Source organism: Brachycentrus maculatus, unplaced genomic scaffold, assembly GCF_059751285.1.
Source record: "Brachycentrus maculatus isolate JH-2025_06_01 unplaced genomic scaffold, ASM5975128v1 h1tg000361l, whole genome shotgun sequence".
Taxonomy (NCBI): domain Eukaryota; kingdom Metazoa; phylum Arthropoda; class Insecta; order Trichoptera; family Brachycentridae; genus Brachycentrus; species Brachycentrus maculatus.
In genome coordinates, this window is record NW_028281110.1 from 1,084,992 (window position 1) to 1,100,007 (window position 15,016).

Below are 15,016 nucleotides of genomic sequence, written 5' to 3' on the forward strand. Positions count from 1 at the left end.
ACAATTTTTTCATATACGAATGTTTTTTATTCTAGTTGCACAACTCCAGTGAATTGACACTGCCCTTTGATCATTTAAAGGGGCTAATAACAAACTTGTAAATTTTATAATTTATATTTGAAGCACTAACTTTGTGATTTTCCATGTTATAATTAAAATGTAACATTGTTTTAAAATCACTATAAATATTTTATTATAACTTAGTTATAATATCTACCGGTTTCGAAGCTAACCGCGTCTTTATCAAGACTGATTAATACTAAAACACTATCTACTTAAAAAAAATCTAAATATTTTGACGGTTAGGCAAGGGAGCTTGGGTAGATCTCAGGTGGCTTTATTTTTTGTGTTGATTAGCAGTCAAAGTTTTGTTGAGGAAGTGTTATTTACCGTATTTATATTCCAGTGTTGAATGTAACCAGTTCAATAAACACAATGATCAAAAAAGTACAACAATGGAGGTTCAAAATGTCAAGTGAAAAGTTAAAGTGAGCGTGTGTGAAAACCACGAACCTTTCAAACACAATGAGCGATTTACACATCTCGGAGTTAGGAAATCCAAGAAGAGTTTGAAGGTTAACATTTATTATTCAGATCGGCTATTCTTTTTATGCACCCTAGAACTAGAAATAGATTTGAGTTCTTTGTACAGCGCATTTAAGGTGATTCACAAAAAGAAACATAAAAAATCAATTGTTATTATTATAATTTTATAAGAATATTAATTAATAAAATGAATAAAGTAATTTTCTTGTGTTTTTTTAACCGTCGCTTTAAATTTTTTTGGAAAGATTTGGAATTGATTTGAGTATTTTTATGATACGTTTATAATCTATTGGTAATCTACGATGAAAAAGAGGAAAAATAAGTGAATATTTCATAATCACAGTTTGGAAGAAAACTGCTTTCATGGTGAAAAGGTAACGAGCGATAAATTCACAATAAAGTTAAAAATACATAGATGAAAAAAATGACTCTGGCCAATATCTGTACCCGACGGATTCTCCAGTTCTTTGGACACGTTGCGCGTGGCAACGAGGATAGTCTGGAACGACTAGTTGTGATCGGTAGCCTGGAGGGAAAGAGAGGGAGAGGAAGATCCCCACACGATGGACCGATCAAATTAAGGCAGCAGCAGGCACCTCAGTGGTTGGAGCGCTACGTGCAGCGCAGTCAAGGGATAACTGGAGAAGAGTCATTGCTTCTGCAAGGGTCACAGCCCTAAGCAATGAGGATTAAGACGGAGAAGAAGATATTTCGCGACATAAAGTTGTTATTTCGCGGCATAACGTTGGCATAAAATTGTCATAGATATTTAGAATATGTAATATGTATACACATACTATATGAGTCACTCGACAATATTAAAATATTTGTGGTTTACTACCACAACCAAAATCATCAATTCATATTTCCTGCGAAATGATTTACAAAAATATTACATAAGCATTGTGGATAGGACACTCATCGTCACTCAGTGTATCATCTTCAGTATTAATTTTTTCTCGGTACGTACTGGTTGATTGTACATTTATTTTATAAACAATTCAGTTCCAAAATTTGAGTATTGTGGTTGTCAATCATGGGTGGAATGGTAAATGTTTCACGTGTGTAAAGTGGACAATCCCAGATCTAAGAACCAAAGATTTTGACACACTCAAAATATTGTGAACAAAATAACTGGTAAAAGTATAAGCCGCATAAATATGATATATATATATATATATATATATATATATATATATATATATATATATATATATATATATATATATATATGCATTTGATATGTTCTACTGCAATCTTTCAAAATTTAAAGCTAAATTGTTCGAAATCTTATAAACCTAAAAAAGTAATTCTATCCCCTGTCCTTTCCTTTTCTTCTTTTCCTATCACTGCCATCTCCTTTTCTCTTTATCCCATCCTTGTCTCATGTCTCTTCCTTTATATAGACCTCTCTTATGTATAGTTGTGAAGAACTATAATTGGTACTCATGATTTTATTTTTTGTATTCTGTATGTATCATATATTGTAACTGTTGTTCTTCCTTCCAATAAAATAAAATAAAATAAAATAAAAATTGAAAATCAGGTTTTCAGGCGTTTCCCACTATGTAAAATAATGCGGTTTCGGATTTTGAAAACCATTAAAAGTGTCTGCTGAACAAAAGCTTTTTCAATCTGATCAAAGATGGCTGTTGTTAACTCCTTCAAGGAACATCATGAGATTGATCACATATATATGACGTTAAAAAATCGAGAAGTGTGGAAATGTGTGTAAGGTGATCAATTAACCAGCTTATGACAGGTTATAAGCCCTGTAAATACCGAAACTTCTATATTCTTCTTCATCTATCTTGATTAGTCAATGTAAATAACTCCCGGAGAAACACATCTTTGTTGAGATGTGAAAATGTAATACAATTTTTAATTGGATTGATGCAGTGTTAAGATAGTCGATAAGGAGGCGGTATTAATAATTACCTGGCTGCTATTGCCAATTTCCAAACTTGCTCGCACCATGGTGAAGAATTTTTCGAATCAGGCCAAAATCTGGAAGAAAAAGAATACAATAATTGAAAAATTGTCTGTCATAAAAACAATTAATTATGTTTAAATTAAACACTTGTAAAATACCACTTATTGAGTTTTATTTCCAATATTTTGAGTGTGTCCAAATACTTGTTCACAAAATCTGGATTATCTCCAATTACAGGAGTTATTTTCATATTATTTTTTTTGACATCTCATCAAAGATGAAGAAGAATATGGAAGTCTGGGCATTTACGGGGCTGACGACCGTCATCGGCTGGTTTAAGTGATCACTTTACACAGTGTAACATTCACCAATTCCACCCATTATTGACAACCACACCACTCAAATTCTTGGAAGTTCTATATATATATGAACCAATTAAGAAACCTTGTTCTTGAATCACTAGAACTTCACTAGAGACATCTATTGGTGAGATGTAAGGAAGCTTTTTTATTAAGCAGAAACTCTTATATTCATATTATTTGATGAGATGTCCAAAAATAATATATATATATATATATATATATATATATATATATATATATATATATATATATATATATATATATATATATATATATATATATATATATATATATATATATATATATATATATATATATATATATATATATATATATATAATCATATAATCAAAGCTTCCTTACATCTCACCAATAGAGACATCTATTGGTGAGATGTAAGGAAGCTTTTTTATTAAGCAGAAACTCTTATATTCATATTATTTGATGAGATGTCCAAAAATAATATACGTATATATATATATATATATATATATATATATATATATATATATATACATATATATATATATATATATATATATATATATATATATATTTATTTATTTTTTATTTTTTATATATATATATATATATATATAAAGCACTTTTTTTAACCGATGTTGATAAGTATACATATATTAAGAAAGATATTCCATATTACGATGAAAAATGAAACAGGTTATTTCTCCCATATAGGCGCATACATATGTAGTTAAGTTAACTGACATCCGACATGGTACTTAACGATATCCATAGTGTACATGATTCCAGCCTTGGTACACTACTGTGCAGCGGTACAATAGTTTGATAGACATCGTCCTAGACCAGTGGTTCTAAACCTTTTTGGAGTCAGGGAGCGCTTTTAATCATAAGGAAAATTCGCAGTACACCAAAACTATAGATCCAAAAAACATACAATGATAAATTGTTTTCAAAAAATCTGATTATTTTATTACAGAAAAGTCAAAAATTTCATTAATAAAAAAATACATAAAAACAAAAATACTCTAATGAACTTTTTGCGGCGATTTTTTTTAAATGTTACCTGAGCCTGTCGGCTTTTGCGAATTTCAGCGATATTAGGTCTGATATTTGATAAAGCTACTCTCTTTTCTTCACCCAAATTGCTAAGCCAAGGTTTATAAAACCAAGGGTCACAAATCCTTTCAATGAGCCTACCATTGATGGAGCACCGTCTGTACAAATTTCTACACATAGATCCCATGATATTTTCAATTGTTCCAAGTATTTATGATAATATAGAATTAAAGATTACATGGCTCACTCCTTTCAACAACGTCATTTATCAAAAAACTTCATTTTTCAGGAGATCGTTTTTAAAGCTTAAGAATATAATAAAATGTATTAAAAATAAATATCAAGCTATTTATTGAACTTTTTACTGTGCAACAGATCTTTTTAGGTAAAACATAAATGTTTTTTCTCTATTTGAAATTTTTTGTGTATTAAAAAAAATACGTAATCATTACCTTTTCTTCAAAATGCAAAAACAACACCTTCTGCCCTGTAGCGGGTAAATATTAGGTTAAAAATATGCCGCTTTTGCTGGGATATAGTACATTGTCTGGGCATTCCGAGAATATGCACAACTGAAAATTTACGATTTTTGATATATGACGTTGTTGAAAGGAGTGAGCGACATGTCAATTTGCATGGGTGCTACCATATAGCCATTACATTTGTAACTCAAATCGCACAGTAAATGAGCCAATATTAGATTTAAGTTTTTATAATTTCGCGGAGCACTAGCAACAAGCACCGGTTAAGAATCACTGACCTAGACTATCATGGCATAAATCATTGCATCAATCAAAGGTTAAATGACTAGGTATGGGTGTGTCACACTGCGTACATCTTGTGGGTTTATTTACACGTACATTAACACCGTAAGACGTGTTATATTACAAACCTCACCTTTGACATTGACCTATTAAGTGCACAACAAGCTGATCTATTAAATAGAGTGAACATATAGAATCATAGAACATTGATGTGTGTAATATGTCTGATGTTATTAATTATATTGGAAATTGATACTTGATGGCTTGTTATATCATCAGTAATACTGGTTTTTATAACATTTTAATGTACATGTAAAGTGTATATATTTACCCTTTGGCTACCAGGACAATTGAGGTTACTATGTTAACATATCTCAAAGATATAATAATTTTGAAAAACCAAATGCAACGCAAAACAGTACCAACAAAATGACATATACTTAGGAATAAAAAAATTCAACGGCCTCCCTTTAGAAATTAAAAATATTAATTGTGTGAAAGGAATAGAATAGGGGTGTGTGTAATTAACGATATGTTTTTGTTATGCAATGTTTGAATATTACTTATTTCTTTAAATGTATTAACCTTGACACGTAAAAACAAATATATTTGAATAATATTACAGCTTTGCACAGCTAACTTTTCGCTGAAACAAAATTGGTTTAATGTACTTTATTCTTCTGATTTCTCTTGTGTTTTTGTAGCTTTAATTTTCGTTATATTTCAACTAATTGTTATATATAAATGATAATTCTAAATATCTATGTATAACTTATTGAAAAAACTACAAAACATGAATCCTACCCTAGGAAATAATATAATATATTTTCCCACGGAATCAGCATAAACCTTTTATTTGTGGTGGAAATGTAATGCCCATATCGCTCACTCCTTTCAAGAACGTCATAAATCAAAAATCGTCAATTTTCAGTTGTCCATGTTTTCGGAATGCCCAGAAAATGTACTATATCCCAGCAAAAGAGTCATATTTTTAACTTAATATTTACCCGCTACAGGGCAGAAAATGTTGTTTTTGCATTTTGAAGAAAATGTATTGTTTAATAATATTTTTAAAAATATTAAATATTTTTCAAATGGGAAAAAACCTTCAGGTTTTACCTAAAAAGATCTGTTGCACAGTAAAAAGTTTAATAAGAGGTTTGATATTTATTTTTGATACACTGTGTTATATTTTAAAACATTAAAAACATTCTCCTGAAAAATCAAGTTTTTTGATTTATGACGTTCTTGAAAGGAGTGAGCGATATGTTATTGTGTATATCTAGTAATGCTCCAGACGTGTCATCATATATAAAATAAAAGGCTTAGTGTTAAAAAACAAAGCAAATAAGAAAATTACTATGCTTTTCATATTTTACATTTATAACATACAATGTGTAATCTAGGTCGTTCTAGCTGTAATTGGCAAACTATGCATTCAAATCCATAGATACTTCTATGTGTTCAAATACATAGATCATTTTCGAATACAATGCTTTAAGAATATTTTTATTAAATAAAAAGATTTTGTAATTTTGTCCGCCTCCGTAGTGTAATGGTCAGCATGCTCGCCTACCGTTCTGGAGGTCCCGGGTTCGATTCCCAGGGGGGTGTAATAAATATAAGTGATTTTTTCACTCAAATATTTATTCAATATTACACTGGACTGGTACCTGAAGTGGAGGGCTAATCACCTTTCCTTCATGTGTAATCGATCGAGATAACACTGCGTTTATATGAAGCAGTGCCCTATGCACCATTGGGGTGCGGTAAGGGTTCTATTATTAATTTTGATAAGCTTAAAATGATAAATTGTTTTTTAGACCATATCATTAGAAAACAAACAAATAACAAAGGAGTGTTTCCAACAATGATATCTTTAATTTTTTTATTTTTTATTTCAATCCTTGAAGTATGTAAATTAAGTGCGCAAACCTCTATGGTTTACATATATGATATGTATAATACAATGAACAAAATAAAAATATACACAAACACATAACATTTACTTTAAATATAACACGAATAAATCTTTAGATTTCCAGAACCGATAAGATGAAAGCGTTTCTGACCACATTATTACCCTTGGAATAAGTATCAATTAAAAAAATCAACAATTATTGATGCGATACATTTTTTTGACTTATTATCATGAAAACAGCCCGTCAATGTACTTTTTTGTACATGAAGTCAAAACAAAATATTTAAAAAAAACCAACAATATCTAGGAGGCACTGCAATAGAGATGTGATGAAAGGTCTATTATCGATTATGTCGTCATTGACTCTAGATTGAGATCCGCCACAGTAGACACAAGAGTGTTCAGGGGGGCCGAAATGGAAACAGATCACTTTTTGGTGGTTTCAAGAGTGATTCTGTTCCAAGGGTGGAGGGCCAAAACGAACAAGGTGGCGGCTCCTTCTAGAGTCAAAGTAGAAAAGCTACAGAATGATGACATAAGAGTTAAGTTTGAAACAGACGTATGCAACAGGTTGATTGCGGAAGATGTAAATGAACTTAGTATAAATGAAATGTGGGAACATCCGCAAAGGTAGTGTGTGGTACAGCGGTACAAGGAAGGAAAAAAGGCGATGCGTGGTGGGATGATGATGTTAAAGATTTAGTGAAAGAGAAGAAGAATGCGTGGTTAAAGTGTTTGGCAGTGAGGAATAAAAGCTCCGCTGAGTATGAATCGGTTAAAAAAGTATACAAGGATTGTAAAATGAAAGTTAAGCAAGGGGTGAGTGAACGAAAACGTTTGTTGAGGAAGGATGAAGGAGTAAAAATGACAAAAAGTTTCCAAGAAAATATAAAAATTTTCTGGAAAGAAGTCAAAAACTCCCGAAGTCTAAGCTTGAATGGATGTACGAAATCGATTGCAGCGAAAGACGGAAAAATGGTGACGAATGAAAAAGATATAAAAGAGAGATGGAAAGAGTATTTCGAGGAGGTGTATGAAACACATACGATTAATAACGTTAGTGACGTAAGTACATTTCCCCGAATATGTGTGAATGATGTTTCAAGAGAGATAAGTATGGAAGAAATTAAAAATGCCACTAAGTCCTTGAAAAATGGAAAGGCTCTAGGATTCGACAATTTTGCCGCAGAATACGTCAAGAATGGTGGCGAATTAGTTCTCACATGGTTGCATAGGCTCTTTAACCGTTGTCTGGAGGAGAGTTATACTCCGGTGGATTGGAGAAGGGCAGTTATAATGCCTCTCTACAAGGGTAAAGGTTCTAGGGTAGAATGTGGGAACTATAGAGCAATCAGTCTATTGAGTGCTGTTGGCAAGATGTATGGTCGAATCCTTATTGAAAGAGTGAGAACCATAACAAAGGACAAAGTGTGGGATGTCCAGAGTGGATTTATGAATGGGAGAGGATGTACGGATCAAATTTTTGCCTTGCGCAACATTACGGAAAAGTTTTTAGCCAAAAACCAAAAGCTTTTCTGTGCTTTTGAGGATTTGCAGAAAGCGTATGACCGAGTTGATAGAACGAAGCTATGGAAGGTTTTATCTGAGTATGGGGTAAGCAGTAAACTTATCCAAGGCGTAGCATCCTTGTACGAGGATAGCACTGCATGCATAAGGGTAAGTGGTTCATTTTCATCCTGGCTTAGCATCTCTAAAGGTGTTAAGCAGGGATGTGTAATGTCACCGTGGCTGTTTAACCTATACATGGATAATTGCATGAAAGAACTGAAAGATTTAAATGTTGGAGCCAGAATGAATAATTTGACTGTCTGTTGCCTTTTGTATGCTGACGATGCTGTTCTTCTTGCCGATAGCAGAGAAGACCTGCAGGCGTTGGTGACAAAAGTGTATAATGTGTGCAAGGAAAGTGACTTATTGATGAATGTTAGCAAATCCAAGATTATGGTTTTTGAAAGAGAAGATTGCAGATCTGAATGTGAAATATTGGTAAACGGAGAGATTCTGGAACAGGTAGATGATTTCGTGTATTTGGGTAGTATGTTTTCTAGGGATGGAAAGATTGATAAAGATATAGAAAGGAGAGTGAATGCTGGGAACAAAGTGAACGGTGCACTGAAATCAGTTATAGCAAATAAAAACCTATCAGCGGAAGCTAAACTGGCAGTGCACAACGGAGTCCTGGTTCCAACTCTAATGTATGGAAGTGAAACATGGAGTTGGCAAAAGAAGGATGAAAGTAGACTGAATGCAGTCGAAATGCGATCTCTTAGAAGAATGTGTAACAAAACGATGTATGATAGATATGCGAATAGTGAAATAAGGAAGGAATGCAAAGCTGAGATAAGCATTATCGATAAAATTAAGAAAGGTGTGTTGAGATGGTTTGGACATGTAGAACGAATGAGTGAGGAAAGAACGGTAAAACAAATTTATGAGGCGAATGTTAGCGGGAAAAGAAGCAGAGGAAGACCGAGAAAAACATGGCACGATCAGGTATGCCAAATACTTGAAAGTGGTCAGGTTAGGAGTCGTAACAATCGGCGGGTATGTATGAGGAGATGCATGAACGTGGAAGAGGCGAAGAATGTTTGCAAGGACAGAGTGGTGTGGCGCTCTATTCTCTCTGCCTACCCCTGCGGGGAAGCGGCGTGATGGTTAGTTAGTTAGTTAGTTATATTTTTAATTTGAGCAACCAAAATATCGTATTCACATCTGGAAACCGCAGAGATTTTATTGTTATTCTTTAATCATGTGAACGTGACCTACAACAATAAACGAATTAATAACCTTGAGTTCTTATTTTTTGCATAGTCATAGTAAACGTAGTAAATGCCAACAAAATAATAAAAATTCCTTCTTAAATATTGAAGAGTGATTTAAGGATGACTTTCTAGATACTACGAAAACCCAGTAGGTATACATACTACATTTATCAGTCAGTTATGAATACCATGAAATTGTGCGTGAGTGTGTGTGTGTGTGTGTGTGGGTGGGTGTGTGTGTGTGTGTGTCGTTTAATGAATGAAAGATTTTCAACAAACGAACATAAACCATTACTATTATTACTCTATAGAAGATTTTAGAATTAATTTTTTTCGAATTTTATAGTTATAATATTATTAACATTATTATTTACATTAAAATATTATTAACTTTGTAAATAGATTAAGATTTTGTTTGGTTAATACCATAATTGGTATTAGCATGTAATTTTTTTATTCAAAATGGATAGATAACACCACAAAGTGCCTGCTGAATCAATCGATGCAAATTGATTTTTGCTGACACTATAATAGTTATTGGTGATTTTTTTATCATCACTATGTCGACCCTGAAGACGACCTAAAATGGCGGCCGAAACTTCAGAGAAGTGAATACCATTAAGATTTTTACTAATAAAAATTTAAAGGTTACAGAGAAAAGATAAAACGTTTTTTTTCTATAAAAGCTAATAGCAAATAAAAAATTCATTCAAAATATAAATATACGATGACGATTTTAAATAATTTAAAGGCCTCGAATTGGTCGGTGACATATTGTAGTTGACACCGAAGGTAAAAATAACAATAAAAACTGTTGAAAAATCTAGTAAGGTTGAAATAATATTAAATTAGAGGCTACGTAATAAAAGTCATCTAAATGAATTAGTTTATTAGTTCTTCCTTTAATTAAGCAGAGTGCAGCAGCGAAAAATCAAGATGGCGATGTTATGTTAGTTTTGAGAAGGACTTGATCAATTTCGTGAAATAGAGCATATTATCGGTCATAGCTAGAAAACATACTTTCCAAATATACTAAATCATCTACCTGTTCCATAATTTACCCATTTATAAATATTTTATACCCATTATCTACATTAATCTCTTTCAAAAACCATAACATTCGATTTGTCGTACGCAAGGAAAGCGATTCATCAGCAAATCGCTTTCCTTGCATATATTATAAGTACACTTATTTTTATAACGTGCGATAAATTTGTCGAATATTATATTCTAGTAGGACGTAAGCTTAAAACAGGATTTATTTCCATATGACTCAAAAACAAAAGGACAAGAACCTAGCATTGAGTAATGCCTATAAAGAAAAATTTCACAAGATATAAACATATGAATTGTTAAGTAATTTTCGTCGATGACAGATTAGTAAAATTTAATCCTAAGCCGACAGAAAGTCGTGAAAGGTTGTGAGCATGGATGTCGGAATATCATGATGTTACCTTATTGCGATTCGGATTTGAGCGCACCAAGGTCATTTTTACAAAACACAGGCTGACTATCAACAACACTCTCTGCATGTCAATTGAAAACATGTATTATTATTTCAACATTAACAGAAAAACACCTGTGACTTTGTACCATTAGGTGCATTGATCTTTAATATAACGTAAATTGCATGATGGTATCGTGATCAGTCTTACGTTTCTGATCTAGACCCGGTTGACATCCAGCTGAAAGCTTTGAGAAAAGTTAATTAAAGAGGGTGTAACTATCATGGCAATTAAAACTAAGGCAGAGAAAATAGAACAAACGATCTTTGCAAACGATTTTTGCCTCTTATTAACTATTAACTATTAAAGAATAACAATAAAATCTCCGCGGTTTCCAGATGTGAATACCATATTCATGGTTTCTTAACTGAATAGATATGATGTGTATATTGCATTGCCTCCCAGAAAGGAATATGCTATGCCGCAAGATAGATTTATCAACCATTTGTTGTTGTTTTTTTTATATTTTATTTTAACTTCCTGTACAAAAAAATGTACTTTGGCGGCTAAAATCGTGCAAAAAAACCTTCATGCATCTCCTCAAACCTTATTCGGACTCCTGATCTGACCACATTCAAGTATTTATAATACTCGACCATGCTAAGTTTTCCTCTGATTTTATTTCCATTCGTTTAATTTTTTTACTGCTCTTACCTCACTTGTTCGTACAAAGTAAGCTAAGAGTGCAGATAGTAGGATAACGCAAAAATGTAGTAACTTCTTCTAACCCTTATCCACACCAATGGTGCATAGGGCACTGCGTCGTAATGGCGCAGTGTTATCTTGATCATCAACACATGAAGGAAAGGTGATCAGTCCTCCGCTTCAGGTACCAGTCCAGGGTTATATTAAATAAATATCAGAGTGAAAAAATCACTTTACTATTTATTTGACCCCCCCTGGGAATCGAACCCGGGATCTCCAGTACGGTAGCGAGCGTGCTTTCCATTACACTACGGAGGCGAACACTAGTACATGTAGTAACTAATTAAGTTTTATTTATTTTGAATGTGACAATGATGATGTTGAATATGTGATTTTAAGAAATAGTAGTACCTACTTACCAAGTAAAATTTACATTTTCTTTGTTTTAACCGGTAAATATTATCTTCCCACGGCAAAGAAATTCCACCAGAACCGGGTTGACTTATCACGACACAACCTGCTTATAAACTTTAACAAATTCGATTCATTGAATTGTATAATATATACGGGGATATATCAAAATCAATTACATTTGATGAATAATATCTATGAATTAATCAGACATGTTGTCACGGTGATGTGTCCACGGTGACATTCAATATGATCCTTACAGATGCAGAGTTTAGCATCATCTTTTGATGTCTTCGCAGAACTAAATCCTTGAATAAAAAAAATAAAATATGGTCCTGTAAGCAGGACAGGAAACGAATTTCAGAGAATACGCAGTAAATAACAACTAAATGGATCCAGCGACATATTAAATTTAATGGGAATAAAATTTCGCGAGAAAGCATTAAATATAAGTAATACCGAGTTTAAGTGAGAGTACGTGGACCTACAACTTAACTACAATATATATGCACACACATACACAATACACACTCGAACATATATAGAAAAATTAAATACTGTAAGTAATTTTCAAGAAGCGGGCATATTTGGTATTGTATTTATAGATTTGGCGATTAATTTTTAGAACTCCATTTTAATTTATATATTAAATGTTGAAATCAAACACTCCTTTTTTGAGTTTATCAAATTGTATTTTATTGTTAAAAACACATAAAAATAAATGTTGTGACAGTTGTTTCGTCTTTTCAGGGCATTTTCAAACGAATACTTAAAGACATTCGTTTAAATATAAATTATAAAAAGCAATACCAAATATTGATATTCGTTAGTGTAAATATTTGGTATTGCTTGCGTAAAAATATACCCATCAATAAATCTGATAAAAAGTTTAAGGTATTATTGGGTTTTACTTATATTTTATTTAAATAATGTGATGATATTGGATATAAAATAGTTTGCCAGAATCTTGGATTTCTGTGTTATTAAGTAGAGAAAGAAAAAAAATTAAAATATAAAAAATATGGTGGTAAATATAAAAAATATACTTTAATGCCTATATTTTCTTAATTTATACAATTCATTTAACGCAGTATATGATAATAAAGCTGTAATGTATTTTATCCAATCCATTGTATTGAGGAGAGATCCTAAAAATATAATTTTATTCTGGGGATAATTTAATATAACTTTGTTGAACATCACCATCTTACTGATATCGAATAATAACTTTTTGATATCACATTTTATAAATCATGAATGAACTTCCAAGTGAAATATTTGAATTTTCGTAAAGTAGATAGTTTTTAAGTATAAGTTATACTTAAAAACTATCTACTTTACGAAAATTAAAATATTTCACTTGGAAGTTCATTCATGATTTATAAAATGTGATATCAAAAAGTTAGTGCTTTTAATTTGATTACATAAGTATCTCAATACGTTAGCTGTACTTTTCAAAATCACTTCGTAAACGAGTGAAGACTTCTTAAAAAAAATGTTACGAGTGCTTCCTATTCTCGTTCAATATAATTTTATATTTTGTTCCTTCATCTTCTTGCCCTCAACCGCAAAAGTTGTGCATAGGGCACTGCATACTTTTATGCATGTTACATTGATCCCTATTTTCTTACTTCAGGTACCAGGTCCAATGCGATATTCAAAAAGATATTCACATATATTTTTTTTTTTTTAAATTATCCCACTGGGATTCGACCCCGGGACCTCTAGCTCGGCAACCAAATGCGTTAATCACATCTCTACGAAGGCGAATTTCGTATTTAGTTCACGTTAATTAAATTTACGCAATAAATTTTTAGCAAACACATCGTTAATTGCGAAATAAGGCCGCATATGAAGGCGTAATGTGGTCTAATTTTGAACAAATAAAATGCTAAATTATAACATTTGGAATTCGCATTTACAGTAATATATTATAATTACACACAACCATTATGCGTCACTCAGATCACCCACTTATCACCTTGGTATGTCTAAAACTAAGTATAATTAATTAGATTTAAGTTTTGTACTGACATTTATAATCAAATAACAACTATAGTTCTTTCAATATAATAGAATATACAGTATACCTCCCTATTACGTTGAGATAGCGGAGGAATATACGCGTTACCGGAGGGAACGTTATAGGGGATTAATGATTGAAATTGCAGTTTTTGCCTAGAATTTTCACTCATGAATTACATAAAATGATAGTAACTTTAAACATAAAGAGTAAATCCAACATTTTGAGTGTGTCCTAATACTTGATCACAAAATCTGGATTATCTCCAATTACAGGAGTTATTTCCATATTATTTTTTTAACGTCTCATCAAAGATGAAGAAGAATATGGAAGTCTGGGCATTTATGGATGATCACTTAAACCAGCCTATGACGGTCGTCAGCCCCGTAAATGCCCAGACTTCCATATTCTTCTTCATCTTTGATGAGATGTTAAAAAATAAGAGTAAATCCACTCACGAGTAGGCATAGGCTATGAAACTTAAAAAGTTGAAACCTGAGTAGGGTCATGATAAGCGGTGTTGCATAAGCCGTAGCTAGATTTCTAGAGTCACTTGGATGTTAGGTAATAATATTTTTTTAAATTACATTTTAACCAGCGAAAACGGCTGAAATGAGTCGTTATTACATTGAAATTCTTCAAACCCTCATCCGAACCCGATGGCGCATAGGGCACTGCATCATATAACGCAGTGTTATCTTGATCATTAACACATGAAGAAAAGGTGATCAGGTAAGGTACCAGTGCAGGGTAATATTGAATAAATATTAGAGTGAAAAAATCTTTTAGTTTTGTTAGGGAATCGAACCCGGGACCTCCAGTACGGTAGCCGAGTGTACTGACCATTACACTACGCAGGCGGACAATAAATAGCAAACAATAACTTTATAGTTTATGCACTTTATTTTATTTCTTCAGACCGGGTTTATTTTTTTTTAATATATTACTTGTATATCGGAATTTGATATTTTTTAGAATAAATATTATAAAAATATCTTTTATATTTTTTCTACTCCTTTTATTTACGAAATTTTCATTGGCAATAAATAGGAATTTCTATAAACTCTATAATTACTGTACTTTCT

General features: G+C 32.0%; 1 protein-coding gene across 1 annotated transcript in view; it reads right to left on the bottom strand.

The window, feature by feature from the left end:
* Positions 1-15,016, bottom strand: part of LOC148303594 (venom dipeptidyl peptidase 4-like) — a 99,044-nt gene that overhangs the window by 21,104 nt on the left and 62,924 nt on the right. Inside the window, exon 2 of the mRNA XM_088269721.1 lies at positions 2,485-2,553. Within this exon, the coding sequence (XP_088125847.1) occupies positions 2,485-2,523 (39 nt within the window). The 5' untranslated portion in view covers positions 2,524-2,553. The remainder of the gene's footprint in view (positions 1-2,484; positions 2,554-15,016) is intronic.